The sequence below is a fragment of the Mesoplodon densirostris genome, chromosome 18 (genome assembly GCF_025265405.1).
Source record: "Mesoplodon densirostris isolate mMesDen1 chromosome 18, mMesDen1 primary haplotype, whole genome shotgun sequence".
Lineage (NCBI taxonomy): Eukaryota > Metazoa > Chordata > Mammalia > Artiodactyla > Ziphiidae > Mesoplodon > Mesoplodon densirostris.
In genome coordinates this window covers 36,709,761-36,728,236 of record NC_082678.1, presented here as the reverse complement: position 1 = coordinate 36,728,236, position 18,476 = coordinate 36,709,761, and the positions used below count along the sequence as shown (strand labels likewise).

At 52.9% G+C, this 18,476-nt stretch overlaps 1 protein-coding gene across 1 annotated transcript; it reads right to left on the bottom strand.

The window, feature by feature from the left end:
• Positions 1 to 1,524: 1,524 nt before the first annotated feature.
• ALDH3A2 (aldehyde dehydrogenase 3 family member A2) lies at positions 1,525 to 18,364 on the bottom strand. Its single transcript, XM_060080706.1, has 11 exons — positions 18,291 to 18,364; positions 18,013 to 18,173; positions 16,517 to 16,748; positions 15,655 to 15,740; positions 13,712 to 13,920; positions 12,048 to 12,165; positions 10,249 to 10,390; positions 7,891 to 8,057; positions 6,466 to 6,565; positions 5,237 to 5,472; positions 1,525 to 2,548 (listed from the first exon to the last, which is right to left on the bottom strand). Exons 2-11 carry the CDS (start codon positions 18,163 to 18,165, stop codon positions 2,534 to 2,536), a joined length of 1,458 nt encoding a protein of 485 aa, XP_059936689.1. The 5' UTR covers positions 18,166 to 18,173; positions 18,291 to 18,364; the 3' UTR covers positions 1,525 to 2,533.
• Positions 18,365 to 18,476: the final 112 nt, after the last annotated feature.

The following is an 18,476-nucleotide window of genomic DNA, read 5'->3' as shown; positions in this document are numbered from 1 at the left end:
TTCATGCCAATTTTACCAAATATAATGTATTTATTCTGAAGCAGAATATACTAGTAGACAAGTCAATAATTCTGCTTAATTAGAATGTTTAATATTTGCAAACAAATCAGCGGACAAAGGATTAATCTCCAAAATACATAAACAGCTCATGCAACTCAATCTTAAAAAAAACCAAACAACCCAATCAAAAAATGGGCAGAAGACCTAAATAGACATTTCTCCAAAGAAGACATACAGATGGACAAGAGGCTCAACATCACTAATTATTAGAAAAATGCAAATCAAAACTACAATGAGGTATCACCTCACACCGGTCAGAATGGCCATCGTCAAAAAAAATCTACAGTCAATGCTGGAGAGAGTGTGGAGAAAACGGAACCCTCTTGCACTGTTGGTGGGAATGTAAATTGATACAGCCACAATGGAGAACAATATGGAGGTTCCTTAAAAAACTAAAAATAGAATTACCATATGACCCAGCAATCCCACTCCTGGGCATATGCCCTGAGAAAACCATAATTCAAAAAGACACATGCACCCCAATGATCATTGTAGCACTATTTACTATAGCCAGGTCATGGAAGCAACCTAAATGCCCACTGACGTATCAATGGATAAAGAAGACATGGTACATATATATACGATGGAATATTACTCAGCCATAAAAAGGAACAAGATTGGGTCATTTGTAGAGACGTGGATGGACCTAGAGACTGTCATACAGAGTGAAGTCAGAAAGAGAAAGACAAATGTTGTATATTAACGCATATATGTGGAATCTAGAAAAATGGTACAGATGAACCGGTTTGCAAGGCAGAGATAGGGACACAGATGTAGGGAACAAACGTATGGACACCAAGGGGGGAAAGTGGTGGGTGGTGGTGGTGGTGGTGGTGTGATGAACTGGGAGGCTGGGATTGACATGTGTACACTGATGTGTGTAAAATGCATGACTAATAAGAACCTGCTGTATATAAAAAGATGTGTAACGTACAATATACCAAATGAAAATTCCGTATTGAAATTCTGTCTGAGCTATTTTATGATTGATTATTCTGATAGTGGTTTAAGCAGCTGTTTCCTAAACTAGCCTAGTGATTGATTCTCGCCACCTTGTCCTGTGATGTAGATGTAATGTACTGCAGACAGCCTAACGGAGCAATTCACTCAGTGGTGGATCACACATTCCTAGAGTGAGTTACACTCTCTCACTGAGCGGCCGAGTCTTCTTAAGCTTGGAGGCGGGCAGGGTGCAGCCCTGAGGGCTCTCCTTCAGACTTTCCATCTGGCTGAAGTGCCCCAGGCAGTGTCCTGGCTGCGCTCGGGGGGTCGTCTCCCTGCATCTTCCATCCCCTTTGGCGGGGCAGCTGCTGTGGCTCAGGGTCCTCCTCCAGACGCCCCCTCACCAGCCCCCAAGGCTCTCAGGGCTGCAGAGCCGTGAATGCCCAAGGCCTCCTGTCCAGGACAGGAAATGGTCCCCACGTTAAGTTCTGTGGACGCAATCTATTCAGAAAGGCATCTCTCTCAAGTTTAAAAAAGGGAAATTTACTTGCCTTGTGCTACAGAAATAAGAAACATAGATTTGTCCTTGAAGAGCCATTAACTTGCAACTTGAAGGGCCTATTATGCGAGGATAAGTATTGTTATGAGTACTTTCAGGACAGCAGTAAAAAATGCCAGGTTGGTTTTGTAAGACGCAGAACTCTACAACTCCTGCACCCTATGGATGACAGCCGATACTTGCGTGAAATTGGCAGCTGTCTTCCGGGAAGCCCTAGGATTTACAAGATGTTCTGAGTGACATCAGTCACAAAACCATGTGTGTATGGCCACACGGACCATCACAAACCAAGCACGAGACAGGACCGACAGTGGATGAGAGAGGAGGGCCGACTCCCGGAGGTCAGGCCTTCAAGTCCCAATAGACGAGGGACAGGGACCCCCCCACCCCAGTTCTAGGTGCCTCGAGCCCCAAGGGGGCTGGGAGACCTCACCTCACCTCTCTGGACTGAGGCCTGGAAACCTGGGCGGGGCTGGGCTCTGGAAGGCCACAGGGTGATGCCTGCGGTAGGGGCAGGGTGTCCCATGTCCCGTGAGCAGCAGGGTCGCTGAGCAGGTTCTGCGAACTCAGGTTCACCCAGCATGCTCTCCCCTCCCCCAGCCCAGAGCTCTAGGGATGGGGGTTCTCCAGGTGTCTCACTACTGGGCGGGCGAGTGCTCGGCTTTGGCTGAAACAGCGAGTTGTTTTTTTTTTTTTTCACGGGCCCAGCCACTCCGTGGCATGTGGGATCTTCCCGGACCAGGGCACGAACCCATGTCCCCTGCATCAGCAGGCGGACTCTCAACCACTGCGCCACCAGGGAAGCCCAGCGAGTTTTATTAACGGTGAGTGGCAATGACTTTTAGGTTTGGCGATGGTGCATTTGCATATTTTCTTACAATTTTTGGTAGGATTTAAAAATTACTGGTTCATTAACTATTTGGTAGAAGAATAATTCAGTAGAGAAGATGACGAGGTGGCATGGATCACTCTTCAGTAGCATCCAGCCTGGGGGAGGAAAAAGGAATCTGGGTTACCCACTGGTTTACAATGCCCCCACCAGCCCTGGAACGTGGGCCTGGGATCGGGACCCTGACACGTACCGTCTGTCCTAAGGACCATGTCAACAAGGCCCACAGATCCCTAAGGAGTCTTAAAAGTGTGACTGGGCTGAAGATGACAGGTCATGCCCTCCCCCCAAAACGACAACAACAAGACAGGTGGTGTTGGAGGTGGTACTCTGTCCAATGTCAAGTAGACGGGCAGAGACAGGACGTGAAAGTACTCATTTCCCGTCCTGGCTAAGGAGGACACTGACTGTCCACATGAACTCTCAAAACTGGTGAACAATTTTGCTTCTCAAATTCCAGAGCAGTAGTGAATTTCATCAATACCCACTGAGGCTTAAAGAAGCACGGCCACAACCTCAGAGTTCAAACGTTGGATTTAATCTTCAAAGGCCCGATGACATCGTTCAATTTGACCCTTTTATTTTCCTCAACTTTTACAAATCCCTAAATGCTTTCCATAACTTATGTTAAGCTTTATTGGAACTTTACTTTGTGTAAAATGCACAGAGAAAAGTCCCCCACTCTGAGGTTCTGACATGTTCCCTTTAGATGGACAATTTTGCAGCTTTCAGTTTCCCATTTTAAAATGTTCCAAATCCATTCTAATTCTCGTAAAGTGAATTACTAAAATCACATCCAAGCACATAACAAAATAACTACTAAGTGCAAAAAGCAATTTCAGAAAAATGTTTGCAATTACCACCAGTAGATTCCTCAAGTAAATGGACAATTTAGCCTCAGAGTCATTTGTTTAAAAGGTGATTTGATAAGAAGCGGGTAAAAGCACAGAGAGAAGAGCAGAGAAGCAGCAAAGAGGAGAAAAGCCCCAAATCTTTACGCAATCTCACGCTGAATCCAAAACAATCGGGACAACGAACACATCCATCGGCTCCCAGTAAGGAGAGCAGAGAGGTGGGGCTGGAAGCGGCCTGGACCTCCGGGTGCCCATGCCCTCGCTCTGTGGGCTCAGAAGAGGCCTCGGCTGAAGCCATAATTAAGTCGATCCCAGAGCCCGGGATCAAAGCCATATTTTCTTGTTCCCAGCCGAATAAACGTTTTTATACTCTGCTGCTTCTCTAGACCCTACCAGAGAAAGGCTTGTCTGCCAAACCCTTTTGGGAATTCTGGGCGGGCCACCTGGCCTGCCCTAGCCTGTGGGGCACGGGGCGTTGCACCTGGGGGAGGCCTCCTGGGAATACGAGGCACAGTCAGCCTGCACCTCCGAATTTTCCATGAAGCTAAGAAACTCCATCCTGACCAGGAAGATGCCTGTCAGGCTGGGTACCCACGTCTCGGGGAAAAAAGGTAGGCAGATAGTGACCAGAGACCCAAGTACACCTCCGACCTCAGGAAGAAGCAGAAGAAAAAACCCAGAAAGTTCTAAACCCCACAATATGTTTTGATTCACTAAGTCTGCTACATGAATTCTAAAGTCGAAGTTTAAAAAAAAAAAAAAACGAAACAACTCAAAACCAAAATAGTGACTTGGAGCTTTTTATAAGATTATTCTCAAATTCTGAAACAAAGGAAGGTGACTATGAGTGGGTCAGCAGGCACGTCCTCTGGGACAGCTGAGTGCATGAGACCATCCTTTTCTGGAAGTAATGAATGCTTCACCCAGACCCAGCTAAGCCACGACCTCTAATCTTGAGAGTCCAGCAAGCTGACCTCACCCTTGAAAACCTGTGGCCAAGTTAAGTTTTCACACTCCAACGCTCTAGGCCAAGGTCCAGAAAGTCTGGAGACATTCTTTTTCTGATAACGCCTAAGCCTCCAAGTGTAGGAAAACAAACGACTGGAAGAGAACACACCCCAAGCTGGCCCACTTGACAGAAAGGAAAGAAACAGCCCAACCTCCTCTCAACAGACAGGGCTGGGTTCTGGCGTTCCTGGCTCACAGGACGGCACAATCTGTGCACTGCCAGAAAAATCAACAGGGCCTTTCTCCTCAGCACAGCCTGGTATTTCCGAGGAAACCCAAACGATCTCAGATGTGACTGGTACGTCCAGTTCCACCAAAGCTGTGACACCGTAAGATGAGCCGACCCCCTTTCAACATTTAAACAAAATACAGATATGAACACAGCTGTTTCCACTAAATGCTTGAATCTGGCTTCGCCCCAAGGATACGGACTGTTCTTGGATGCTGGCTGTCATGAGGGTCTCTTAGCAAGTCCACGCCCGGAATGGCCAGTCACCAGACAGAAACGCTACAGGCCAGCTTCCCCCAGCACAGCTGCTTCCCCACCAGCCCCGTCCCCGACACGCTGTCCTCCACCTCCACGCATGCCGGGTTCCTGCACAGCCAGGAACCAAACTGATGCTGAAGCACCAACAGCAAGAGGATCAGAGGGTTAGGCGGCTCGGACTTAGGCAGCACGCTCGACAGGGCTGTAAACTCTCAGACCAGACGCCGCCACACGCCCCCTCTAAGGACTGAGGCCTGTGGGCTGGACGGTCCCTGCCGCCGGAGCACAAAGGCAGCCAGGGATGCCTGGAAAAGCAGGGCGGCCCAGCAGCCTGAAGCTCCCTGACCTTAGTGTTAGGAGAGAGCTGCTTGAAAGATTGGAGGTGCTCCCGAGACGCAAGAGGTGCACCTGGAGGCGCCCGAGTCCCGGGGACTCACCTTTATGAGCACTGCCGCCACGACGCCCAGGAGGGCGAGCAGCAGAAGCCCGAGTTTTCCTCTGTTGAGCCGTTTCAGGAAGAACAGTTTTGCCCAGTCCACCTTCGACTGGCTATTGGGAGGATACCGGAGTTTGTTTGCGCCTTCTCGCTTTAGGCTTTTTAATAAACAGGGACGCTGATGCGAAAAAGTATCGAAACTGTGTTTTCCGTGATACGCTCCCATCCCACTGGACCCTGAAATAAAGGAACAGACAAGATGGGCTCTGCTGTGGGTGATGGCGCTCCTTCCGTGCACACGGCGCCCCGGCTGCACCCCTCCACCAGCACACGTGGCTTGTTCCAGGACGTCCTCCCAGCGCCCCCCGCACGGCGGGCCCTGGCACAGGACGCTCTCCGAGAGCAGGGCAGGGACCGGCAGCTCCCAGGGTGCTGGCTGTCACTGATGCCAGGGACCAAGCTCATTCTCACCAGAGCCCCACCTCCTGAGAGGGAGAGGGGGCTGGGCAGGGCCCGAGCGGGACTCCAAGAGGTCCAAGAGCCGCATGTGCCTGTTCCCACCGTGGCACGTGCCTGAGCCACTGCTCCCTCAGGCTCCTGGAAGGTGACCAGGGCCAGGACAGCGGGGTCAAGCGGCTGGGTGGTAACAGGCCTCTCAGACCTGTGCTCCGGGACCGTGCTCACTTCTCTGCTCAGTCACGTGAGCCGGGCAGACAAGCATGTGGCACAAGGCACCCGGCACGCAGCTTACTGGGGCCGGGCCGCTGGGGCGTCACTTAGGTGACAGCTGAAGCTGCAAGGAGACTCTGATGTGTATCAAGAGACATGCATTTTAAGGAAAAAAATCTAAACAACAAGCCAAAATATTAACAGTGTTTATGCCTCGGGGGCTACTACATTTTCCCTTGTAACTTTCTATAGTGTTTTGTTTGGTTTTGCCCCTTCATCCCCAAAAAGCAAAGGGACGTTCAAGCCCTTGGCTGCTGTCTGCTCCTGGCGCTGTGAGCCTGTCATGTGCTACCTCATTCGATAAAGGACAGAGGGCATGTATCAGTTCAACTGAGACCTGATTTTTGGCCTAAGAAATGCCCTGCATCTGGGTGAAGATCCATAAACCAGTGAAGCAACGCAAGACCAGTCATTACAGACTGGGGATGGAGAGCAGGGGGTGGGACAGAGGTGGACCCCAGGCAGCGGCTTGCAGGGGCATTGACCGGGAGGGGGCCTCACCCACGCCTCCGAAGGGCAGGGAGCTGAGCATGAAGTGCATGATGACGTCGTTGCCCGTGACGCCCCCACTGGACGTCCTGTCGATCATCTGCTTGATGAGCTGAGGACCAGAAGGAACAGAGGCTCCGGGTCAGTCGCCCTGGCCTGGGACCCACATCCTCCGCGAGGCTGGGGGCAGCGAGCGTGACCCAGATGACCTGAAGAGTTGGGCCCACACACCCGGGCACACCCCAGCGCTGGACCCCCAGGACCACAGCCAGAGCCTTTCTTACCAGGGATGGTTCAGGCAATATTCCAGGTTTTAAAAATTGTTAATATTTCTTTATCTCTGCTTTAAAGGATAGCATGTGATTAACGGGTATCATTTCATTTCTATGAAATGTAAAAAACATTCAAGATTTCAGAGGTAGCGTCCTATTTTTGAAGGAAATCGCTGGGTGGCCCAGGACCTGAATGGGCACAATGACACTGGACTGGTAAATGTCACCTCCCCTGGCTGCTGACCCACCAAGTCCTCTGTAGCAAAGGTCACTGCTGACCGTGGGACCGAGCCTGACCCGCCGCCCCGCGCCTGGGCCGCAGACCGCGGTTTCCACTCCATCCACCACTGCCTGTGGTCATTTCAACCATCAGACCGCTGTGTGCCACTAACCTATTCCTAGCTGAGCCCTGCACATCCAGTCTTCCTGGACAGTCTGTAGAGATCGGTACCGCGCCAGCACCGCCAGCATCGCCAGCTCTAGAAGCTGCCCCGAAACTCCCTGCGTGGCCCCGGCAGAGGCTCTGCAGAAAACACCTGCCGGGGGAACTCCTCGACCTCACCTGGCTGCACCCTCCCTTCCGAGTTTTCCCCTTTCTTCAGAGGCTCCTGGCCTACTGGCCCACCTTGAGGCCACTGTCCCTTAGCAGCAGCCAGTCACCTAGAGGTGCATACGGACGGGCCGCGTGGAGTGCGGCAGCAGGGCTGCTGGGCCTGGGGTGGCGTGTGGTCTGCCAGCCCGGCTGGGACGGCAACACCACTCCAACCACAAAGCCACGTGGCTGGAGAAAGCCAAGTCCGAGGCTTCCCAAGCACCTCCCTCAGCAGCGCCAGAGATACTGCCCTGTGGGCCGCAGACGCTGTGTGGGTGAGAGCCGGGGCTCTACCACAGGACGCCCTACGGATCAACAGCAGAAGCGCTTCTGATGCCAGAGCTCAGACGTCTCCCAGTGACGTGGCAGGTGTTTGTGAGTCACCAGGCTTGTGACACTCGCCCCGAAGACTCAGCTCTGACCCTAGGGAGTAAGGGAAGGGTCATAATGATAACCCCAGGGCCTCATTACCCAGGACTGGGGGACTCTGGCATCAGACGAAATAATCAGCATTGCTTTACAGCAGAGAAGGAGCATGGCTTCTGAGAGCAAGCTGCATGCTGGGAAGTTTACCTTAGTGTTATGAGAAAACACGTAGAAAGCCAGGGGCTTTTCGCGTTCATTTATGAATTGTATGGCTTCATCTGCATTCTTCACAGGCACTATTGGAAGAATTGGTCCAAAAATTTCCTCTTGCATCACCTTGGTTTCAGGATCCACATCAGTGAGTATCGTTGGGGCTGAAAAATGAAAACGCTCAAGCAGAAGACAGAAATGCCAAACTCTCACCTCACGTCTGGCTCACTGGGTCACCCATCCATCCCTTCCCCACTCCCGCCCAGGTGTCATCTACTGAGACAAGTCCCAAGTACGTGGGTGAACCGTGCAAATATTACATCTCCACGCGAGTGCATCGGGGATGCTTGTGCAAACCCAGGGGGAGATACAGGCTGGAGTAAATCCTATGCATGTCTAACCCTTTTCAGCACCACATTCCTACGTCTTTCTGTGGACAGGCCTTCCTGGGAGCACAGAGGGCCCCTCGGTGGATCAAACCAGTACGGCTTCTTCATAGAAGTGCGTTCCTGCCTGTGGTCTCTTTGGTCTTGATTACAACTGCGTCAGGTTCAGAAAATGGAATGAAATGGTGGGATGCCCTAGGCCTTATCTCAGCGTTCCGTCCACTCTGGGGAAGGACACAGACAGGAGGACCACATGGATCCTGAAGAGCTTCGTGGGGTGTCCAGCGTCCACGCCAAGAAGTGCCCAAGCCGCAGTGCTCGGGGAGACCCTGCGGATGGGCTGGAGGGTCGACTCCAGGAGAAGACGCCTGACGGAACAAGCGTGCTCTCTCCTCCACCCACGGTTACGACCAGGTTGTCCTGGAGGCGTGGCACAGGACGGCTCTCTCCAGCGCGCCTTGGGGTACAGAAGCCGCTGCCTCAGATCCGCCGCCCGCGGCCTCCCTGGGCCAGAGAGGTGTCCATCCCCCTCTGCAGAGCCACGCGCTTAGGCGAGGTGACCCCAACCAGGTCAGCGGAAGCTCCTAACTAGTCTGAGCTAATCACGGCTGACTTTCCCTCTCACCACGGATGGGCGTAGAGGCAGGCAGTCAACATGCTGGGCCGGCAGGACCCAAAGACGAACCCCCGCAGCTCTGGGGGTGTTACGGAGCCGCTGAACTAACAGGCCGAGAGCATACTTTTCTCCGTACTGTGTAAGTCCCTTAAGTTCTGTTTTTGAAAAGTTGGGGTTTTTGGTGATGATGAGAGGGAACAGGTAAACAGATTTGTGGAGCAGCTTTTTCGCCAACTTTGTGTGTGATCTTTTTTTTTTAAATAAGTTTATTTATTTATTTATTTTTGGCCGCGTTGGGTCTTCGTTGCTGCGTGCCGGCTTTCTCTGGTTGCAGTGAGCGGGGGCTACTCTTCGTTGTGGTGCGCGGGCTTCTCATTGCGGTGGCTTCTCTTGTTGGGAGCATGGGCTCTAGGCACGCAGGCTTCAGTAGTTGTGGCACATGGGCTCAGTAGTTGTGGCTCACGGGCTCTAGAGTGCAGGCTCAGTAGTTGTGGCACATGGCATTAGTTGCTCCGCGGCATGTGGGATCTTCCCAGAACAGGGCTCGAACCTGTGTCCCCTGCATGGGCAGGAGGATTCTTTTTTTTTTTTTTTTTGCGGTATGCGGGCCTCTCACTGTTGTGGCCTCCCCCGTTGCGGAGCACAGGCTCCGGACGCGCAGGCTCCGGACGCGCAGGCTCAGCGGCCATGGCTCACGGGCCCAGCCGCTCCGCGGCATATGGGATCCTCCCAGACCGGGGCACGAACCCGTATCCCCTGCATCGGCAGGCGGACTCTCAACCACTTGCGCCACCAGGGAGGCCCTGGGCAGGAGGATTCTTAACCACTGTGCCACCAGGGAAGTCCCCATGCGTGACTCTTCTCTCATCTTAGGTGTTATTTTAGATAAGTGTGTTTAAAATTCAAAAGTGATACATACTCGTGGCAAAAAAACAAAGAACACAACAAGAAAGTAAATAGCGAGGTCAAGCATGATAGGTGAAAACATTCTTTCTGGAACAGTACTGCTGTTGGCTAGCTGTGCAATTGTGGCTGAGCTATTTCCTTCTCTGGGCTGTTTTCCCAGCCAAAAGCTGGAAATAATTACAGAGTCTGGTTCTGCTTCTCAAGGTTGCCAGGAAGAAAAAATTAGATAAAAGACGCATGTAAATACAAACAACTAAATAGAGTTACTCAGCGTATACATATATAAAATCATCTTTAACTCGCTTGTAACAAAGCAGTATACCAGAAAGCAGTATTTAATAGCTTATTAAACACTCTATACCTAATAGTTTATTCAGTGTCGGTAAAGAGTGTCAATAAAACCTGTTCAGTTGCCCCTCCCTATAGGACGAGGTGAGTCTCCGTTACCTATGTAGCGTGTGGCCTCATCGGTCTCCCCACCAAAAGCTATCTTCTGTCCTTCGAGCAAACTTCGTATCCTCTTAAAATGACGAAGGTTGATGATCCTTTCATAGTCGGGGGATTCTTTTATATTTTCTCCATAAAATTCCTGTTTAAAACAGTAGTATCTAGTTGTCACCAAAGACCCATATTTTAATTTCTTTAATAATTATAAAATTCACCATGGCCCCAAATCTGGTTTTGTATCCTCACAGAATCTAACCCCCCAGCCCCCAAATCCTTTAACAGTAGTAAGACTAAGCTCTTTGGCAGGTCAAGGACAGGAGTTAAAGCACACACACAAGTCTCCCATTTTCCACGGTTTCGGGGGTTGGCATGGGTCCCTCCTGGGGGTGCGCTTGCCTAACATTCCCACATGTGCGCTTGCCTAACAGCTCTGGCTGCTGTCCTACAAGGAACTGGGTGGTGGTGGCAGAGGCCCTGTGACCTGCAAAGCCTAAAACACTGACCGCGTGTGTTCTTCCCCTTTTGCAGAAAGGGTTTGCTGAGCTTTGCGCTATTTCCTCGTGTTAGGTCTTCTCTGGACTGGAACTTCCACCAGTCACAGATAACTGTGAAACCACTCAAAAGATCAAAACACAGTCTTGGTAAATCAACCGGAGTAAGAGAGCCTCAGCAGCCAAGCAGTCAGCCCCGCAGGAGCTCTCAATCTACTCTCCAGCGGTACGGAGCACGGTCCACCCCCCGCACCCGCCTCGAACCCGGGAGGTAGGAAGCTCCCGGGCAGCGTGTTGCAATGCATGTTCTTGGGCCCTAACGCCGGAGCCACAGGAGTGGTTTTCAGCGCTGGCTGCACCTCAGCATCACCTGGAGACCCCAGCCCCGCTGAGCCACCATCTTTGGAGGCGGGGCACTGGGGGCTTTTTCTTAAACGGCTCCAAGTGACCCTCAGTGGAGAGCCACGGTGACGAGAGAACACATGCCTCCTGGAAACCCAGTTCCTCACCACACTCACCCGAGCACGTCCCCAGGAGCCCCAGTGTCTTCCCAGAGTCGGGCCAAGCTCCCCTTTCACACTCTCCTTGTCCGGCCCCATCGCAGTCCCGCCACTAATGTCCAATGTCCGCATCACCTTGCTGCTCACCTCCGTCACTCTGGGTGTTCCGGAGCCTTCCTTTCAGGGCTCGGTCAGCACCCGGCGAGTGAACAACAGTTGTTTCAATAATTTCTCCACCCAGGGGGCTCCCACTGCTGAACTGTCACAGCTTCATCCCTTCCTTTCTTCCAGTCCCAGTCTTATGTTCCTTCCGGCTCAGCTCAGGACACCACCGTGTAGCCTTCCTTCGTCCCCTCGCTAGAGATGGCCATTGAAACGCCCTCAAAGACTGATGGCCGTGTCAAGAGTGCACGCTCCTCGAAACTGCTGGCCTCTCTAAACCACCGGCACAGCCAAGAACTGATAACCTTGATCGCCGCAGCCGCGGTAAGAGGGCCTTGGCCACACTGCAGAGGCCTCGTGACGTTCTCCCCAAACCACACAACAGCTACTGAGCTTTTTTTTTTAAGGCCCGTTCTACACCTAACCAGTTGTGCCATCAACAAATCAACTAGACAGTGTCAGCATGTGTAGCACCAGTCTCACGCTGCTACCACGTTCTACCAGAGCAATTTGCATTAGCCAGGAAATTAGTTCAGTCACGTGCTCCTGGAATGTTCTTGGGAGGGGGGACGATGCCCCCTGCAAACATCTGATTTCACTCTGTATCCCAGTGAGACCAGTGGACCCAGAGGTGGGAAACACGAACCTTCACGGCCTCCTTCACCTTCCGCACGATCAGGTCCTGGAGGGACGGCTCGCAGAGCACGTAGTCGGGGGCAATGCAGGTCTGGCCGCAGTTCATGTACTTGCCCCAGGTGATGCGTCTAGGAAAAGCACGAGAAGCCAGAGTTCAGTCCCCACGCACCTGTCACACACTTCGGCACTGTCTGAAGGTTTTTCAGCTAGCTGTCAAGATTACTAGTACATAAACGTATTTGGTAATCTTTTTTTTTTTTTTTTCTTTTTGCGGTATGTGGGCCTCTCACTGTTGTGGCCTCTCCCGTTGCGGAGCACAGGCTCCGGAAGCGCAGGCCCAGCGGCCATGGCTCACGGGCCCAGCCGCTCCGCGGCATATGGGATCCTCCCAGACCGGGGCACGAACCCGTATCCCCTGCATCGGCAGGCGGACTCTTAACCACTGCGCCACCAGGGAGGCCCGTATTTGGTAATCTTGATAAAAAAAATGTTTTGAAAACTCATCTCTAAATCGTTTAGAACTGAGAACGCATTTTCAATTGGAGTAGACTATTCTACAAAGCAGGGAAAGCCTCTTGCCAGTTCATGAGAAACAGTACTTTATACGCAGGGAAGCCACTGCCTGCGGCAGGAAAAGAGAAAAACAGCCTCCTGACACCCTCCTCCTCCTCCCACCCGGGCCAAGAGGACATCTGGGAGGACAGGGGTTCCACAGACACTACGGCTCCTGCTGTGGCTTCGTCCTGCTGCAAGATGCCAGGTACAAGCAGGACCAGAAGCCCTCCCCGATCTGGGACGCTGTGCCCGGGCTTGGATGGAAACCAACGAACCGGGGTCCTCTGTTCCAGCAAGTAGATGTCTACTTACGGAGCCAACCCGGAGCCCGGCCAACGCCCCCTGCACCACCCCCACTCCCCTTGTCTGAAGGGAGGGAGAGCCACGCCATGCCAGCACAGTCAGCTGTGGGTTTGGGCACTTCCTGTTAGCTGAACTGATTTAGTGGAGACAACCCGAAACCTTGCATCTTCTAGTTCTCAGATGAAAGATGCTATTATTCTTAGTTAAAAGATGAGAATTATTGGTTTTATCAATAAAGGAACTCAGGGCCTCCCTGGTGGCGCAAGTGGTTGAGAGTCCGCCTGCCGATGCAGGGGATACGGGTTCGTGCCCCGGTCTGGGAGGATCCCATATGCCGCGGAGCGGCTGGGCCCGTGAGCCATGGCCGCTGAGCCTGCGCGTCCGGAGCCTGCGCGTCCGGAGCCTGTGCTCCGCAACGGGGGAGGCCACAACAGTGAGAGGCCCGCATACCGCAAAAAAAAAAAAAAAAAAATAAAGGAACTCAGTTAAGAGATCAGCATAATGCCCTTTCTTCGGAAATTTAAAGATTTTATTAGGCACACAGGATCCTTAGCATTATCTACTTCCTGGATCAGCTATCAGCAGAACAGTAAAACTTCTTGCCAGGTCTATTATCTAGAGAACAGAAATAGCTTTTCCTCATCCTGAGGGCAACCATGTGATGTCACAACCTCGTGTTCATCTCCCCCGGCTGTGGCACCAAAGCGTGGTTTGTGAAAGAGTTCTGGTCCCTGTGAGGACATCGCCGGCAGTGCCCAGCAAGGAGGCACACAGGGCGTGCCAGCCTGCCGGGGGAGCCCAGATAACCAGTCTCACCTGCAGGCAACGTCCAGGTCACAGTCTTTGTCAACGTAACATGGACTCTTCCCTCCCAGTTCAAGGGTCACTGGGGTCAGATGCTTGGCGGCGGCTTCCATGACAATTTTTCCAACAGTGGTGTTTCCCGTATAGAGAATGTGGTCAAATCGCTGCTTCAGAAGCTCCGTGGTTTCCTCTATGCCACCATTAACAACCGCGTACAGGTCCTTAAAGAAAGAAAGAAAAACGCTCGCATCACCGAAGGAATCCTATTGTCTGACGTAAACACGTAACATTCAGTGAAACCAGGAAAAGGTGGAGACTGGCCCCGGGAAACCACAAGATGGGGGCTGGGCGAGGGGAGGGTTGTGGGAACGTGGCCGCTGTCGGTGACCACAGGACAGGCCCCAGGCGCGTCCACCTGGACGTCCTCTCTGCACTCGGCTCAGCGTGGGGCTCAGGCCATGGGGGGAACCGAGTAACTGCTGCCCGAACGTGTGCCAAGGCCGGCAGGGGAGCGTTTCCAGGGGCAGGTCCGGGCTGCACCTGCGCCCTGTCATCCTCTAGCTCATGTGCCCGCTGGCGGCCGCCCGACGCCTCCGAGCCTCAGCCTCCTCTTGTGATGGGGGGACGTCACAGGGCTTTGCACTGAACTCTCACGTGCACCGTGCGACCGTCTGCAGCTTTCGCACGAGAGAGGATGGTAACGGTGTGAAGAGCAGCCGCGGGACACCAAGCACAAGCCGGCTGGTGGGCCTCGTGTTTCCCCTCCATCTCTACTCACAGCTCAACGGCCCGACAGGTGTTTCAAGCTTCAGCTTGCCTCCGCCTGAATCCACAGAGCCTGTGTCGTTGGTCCCCAACAAGCCGAGTGAAGCAGGGCCGGAAGGACAACCCCCATCCGGGCAGAGTGAGACAGTGAAGCATCTGCCCTGCCTGACTGCCTTCACCGCCCTTCTGCACCGGGTACCCCAGGCCCTGGGACGACACTGCTCCGTGGCCGCTGTGGCAGGGATGTGCCAACACGGGGAGCATGGCTCCTCCAAGAGCCGGAGTTGGCCTGTAGACTGCTGTCAGAAAACGTGGCCGACTACAGGTGTGATGCTGCACAGATGCGTCTCCCTGGCACGCACCGAGGACTCCTCCACGCAGAGCTAACGGCCCCAGTTCACGTGGCGTCACAATCTCCTCCACGGGGGGCACCAGACCTCTGCTTCAGAGATCGTCTTTTCTCCACCGCTTCCGATACTCTTTTTTTTAAAGATTTTTTTTTTTGATGTGGACCATTTACAAAGTCTGTATTGAATTTGTTATAATACTGCTTCTGTTTTCTGTTTTGGTTTTTTGACTGCAAGGCACGCGGGATCCCAGCTCCCCGACCAGGGATCGGACCCGCACCCCCTGCATTGGAAGGCGAAGTCCTAACCACTGGACCACCAGGGAAGTCCCAGCTTCCGATACTCTTAAATGCCAGCACTGTAACTCTGGGTGAGGGTTCACACTCTGGGTCAGGGGGCCTTTTTCTTTCTGTAGTTTTCAGGCCACAAACATGCCCATTTAAATGTAGATGTGTGCTCATGTAACTGTACCTCATGAAGAGGGCCCAGCACGGTACCAGTCCCTCATTAAATAACTCACTAAAAGGATACACCTAAAATCATGTCAGATCAAAGGTTAATTCGAAATGCCAAACGGAGCAGAGGCTTTGTTAATAGCAGGGGTGCCGATAAAGCCACGGGCCTGACCAAACTGTGTAACTACAATAGCTGAACTATTCCACAGTTTTTTTGGAACTTAACTTCTCTCGTTAAGCCAGACGTGGGAGGCTGAGGGAAAATGAGTGTGGAGGCCTGACCACCAATGACGCAAGCCAGCATGAAGAGCAGAGTGTGTTCCCCACGACAGACAGATGTGCCAGACAGACAGACAGACGTGCCAGAGAAGGGGCAAGGCCCTCTTACCTGGTCTAAGTACTGAGGGAGGAGCTTAGCCAAGACCTTGGCTGTATTTTCACTTACTTCAGAAGGCTTGATAATCACAGCATTTCCTAAACAAAGCAAAAAGCAGGACAACATTGTCTAGTACTTGAGTGATTCTAACATCCACGAGACGGTGCTCCTGTGGGGAGCATAGGCTAAGGGTTAACTCCTCTGGTTATTTCTGGCTCTGCGTCCTGCCTTCCTCACCGCAAGCGTGAGCGCTCGTCCCACCGCCTCTTTCCCAGAAGCTGACTCCTCAGTGCTCACCACGTAGGTCCTTGACGAGAGGCCCCAGCCAGGCTCCCCCAGGCCCCTGGCCTTCTCTCACAGCTCTCACTGCCACCCTTGGATTTTCCTTTTGCCCTGGGATTATTGCACAAACAAGCTTTGCCAACATAAAGCTGTTGGTCTGGATCCAGGTTAACTGAGAAATGAGTCCCTTAGCATTTGCTGTAGACCCAAGAAAGCATTACTCCCAGAGCCCTTATTTGAATGAAGAAAGGGGTCAGACAGAATCAACTGGTTCATCCAAAGCCAGCGGTGGCGACTGAAATCACATGACGCCGTGGACGTCTGACCCCACACCTGGGCCTGTGGACTCGCGCGTGCCCCTACACCCTCACAGGTTCACTCTCCAGGGCTCCAAAGAGCAGTCACCCCACAAACCCCTGGAGCCCACTGAACAAGTAATAATAACGTTGATGAATTCTCAACACACTGCTGGTGTAAACCAAGGCAAGCCACCACAGCAAATGCATTTAACTAACCACTATCCTTAACGTACAACCAGTTTCAGAGAACACGCCTCTTGAGGACAGCATAAGGACGGAAGCTGACACCAGACCTGCAGCGATGGCTCCTATCAGAGGCTGGATGGTGAGGACAAAGGGGTAGTTCCAAGCTCCGATAATGAGCACGACTCCCAGGGGCTCTGGCTGGACGTAGGCCTCGTCCAGCATGGTGAGCAGGTTCTTCTGAGCTGGTTTAGCGGCAGCCCATTCGGGAAGCTTCTCCAGCGCGAGATCAATTTCCCCAAGCACGGTGATGACTTCTTGACTGTATGCGTTGAATTCACTCTGTTACAAGAAGGTCACAGTTAACCTTTGTGGGTATGACACACTTGGCCCTGAATGTCAGAAGCATCGGGCCAGGGAATTCCCTGACGGTCCAGTAGTTAGGGCTCTGTGCTTCCACTGCAGGGGACACGGGTTTGATCCCTGGTCAGGGAACTAAGCCTTACGGCAATGCAAAAAAAAAAAAAAAAAGCATCAGGACAGGCACACCTGTCAGACTAGCTTGGTTTGCCATGCAGATTCCTGTGTGTCCTCCAAGCCCACAGTAAGGACTTGTTAATTCCCCTCTTAATATATTCAGTCCCTTTAAATCCTTCTTTACTGATCCAAGCCATTTAAAGTCAGGCTTAAATGTTAACTCTTTCACAAAGACTTCCCTAATTAATAATGGTGTGCCTTGATCACACTTTACAAACCGCAGTCATTATGCTTTCCCCTATATCTTAACATTTTAGCCTTAATACACTGGCTTAAAACTATAGTCCCACTTTATCTGTGCCTGTTTTGTTTCCCAACCAAACTTAAAGCCCTCAAGGGCAAGGAATTTATTGTACTTCTTTAGTAGTCCTATATATACACCCACAGAAATGCTTGTAAAGTGAATGAATCAGACTTTTTGGGGTATCTTGCTTAAATCCACCTTGACTACTTGACATCACAGTCCCTCTCCACCAAAAGTGCTACACAGGAAGTTTTAGAGTTCCTGTCGTTACTACTGATGTTACTACCCCTCAAAATAATCTTCCGGAGGAAGGGGCCGAAGGAGCCTGGCAAAGCCAGAGCAAGGCCTTGTTACCCCTAAAATGAAGATAAAAATTAAAAACAAAATGGTAACAACGGTGTTATAAAACGTAGGGGACTATTTTTAAACCCGAAACACTCTCCCAAGGCCTTGCTACTCAAAGCGTGGTTCCAAAACAGGGCAGCTTGGTACATCACCTGGGAGCTTCTTACAAAAACTCGGGATCTCAGACCCCCTCCCCCCAGACCCAGTGAAGCATCGTTTGCATCGTAACAAGGTCCCCGGGTGACTCGCGGGTGCACAGATCTGACACCTAACATCATCGAGGGAAATCTGAGCGCAACGACGACAAGCAAAACCCTGTGTCTGCATAAGAAACCGCAAAGTTAAGACAAGAACCCGACTCGGAGGAAGAGGCCTGCAATACACGAAGCGGACGAATGACCCAAATCCAGGGGAAGGGAAAGGGCCACAGCTGCCCGCGGAAAAGGCGCAGGCCGTGCAGCGCAGGTCCCGGGGGCGCACCTTGCTCAGGTCGGCGGCGATGGCCGTCAGGATGTCCCTCTCGCGCTCCTGCACCATCGCGCGCAGGGCCTCGAGCTGCCGCCGCCGGAACGTCAGGGGGCGCGAGCGGCCGGACCCGAACGCCGCGCGAACCCGCTGGACCTCGCGCTCCATGGCCAGTCCTGCGGGGACAGGGGAGATCGGGCGCCGTGGGGGGTGAGCGGGCCGGACGCGGGGCCGCCGGGCGGTGCCTCTCCATCCCCGCCCCCCGTCCCCGGGCCCAGCGACCCCGGCCGCACCTCCGTTCCGCCGACGCGCTCGCCCAGCTGCAGCTAACTACCCGGCCAACGCCCTGCGAGCCCGGGTCGACCCCGAGCCGCGCGCCGATTGGCCAGCGTGGCCCACGTGACCTCCGCAGGCCGGACGCCGCGTGGGCCCCGCCCCCCGGAGTCGGCAGGCGAGGGGGCGAGGACGCCGGTGCCGCC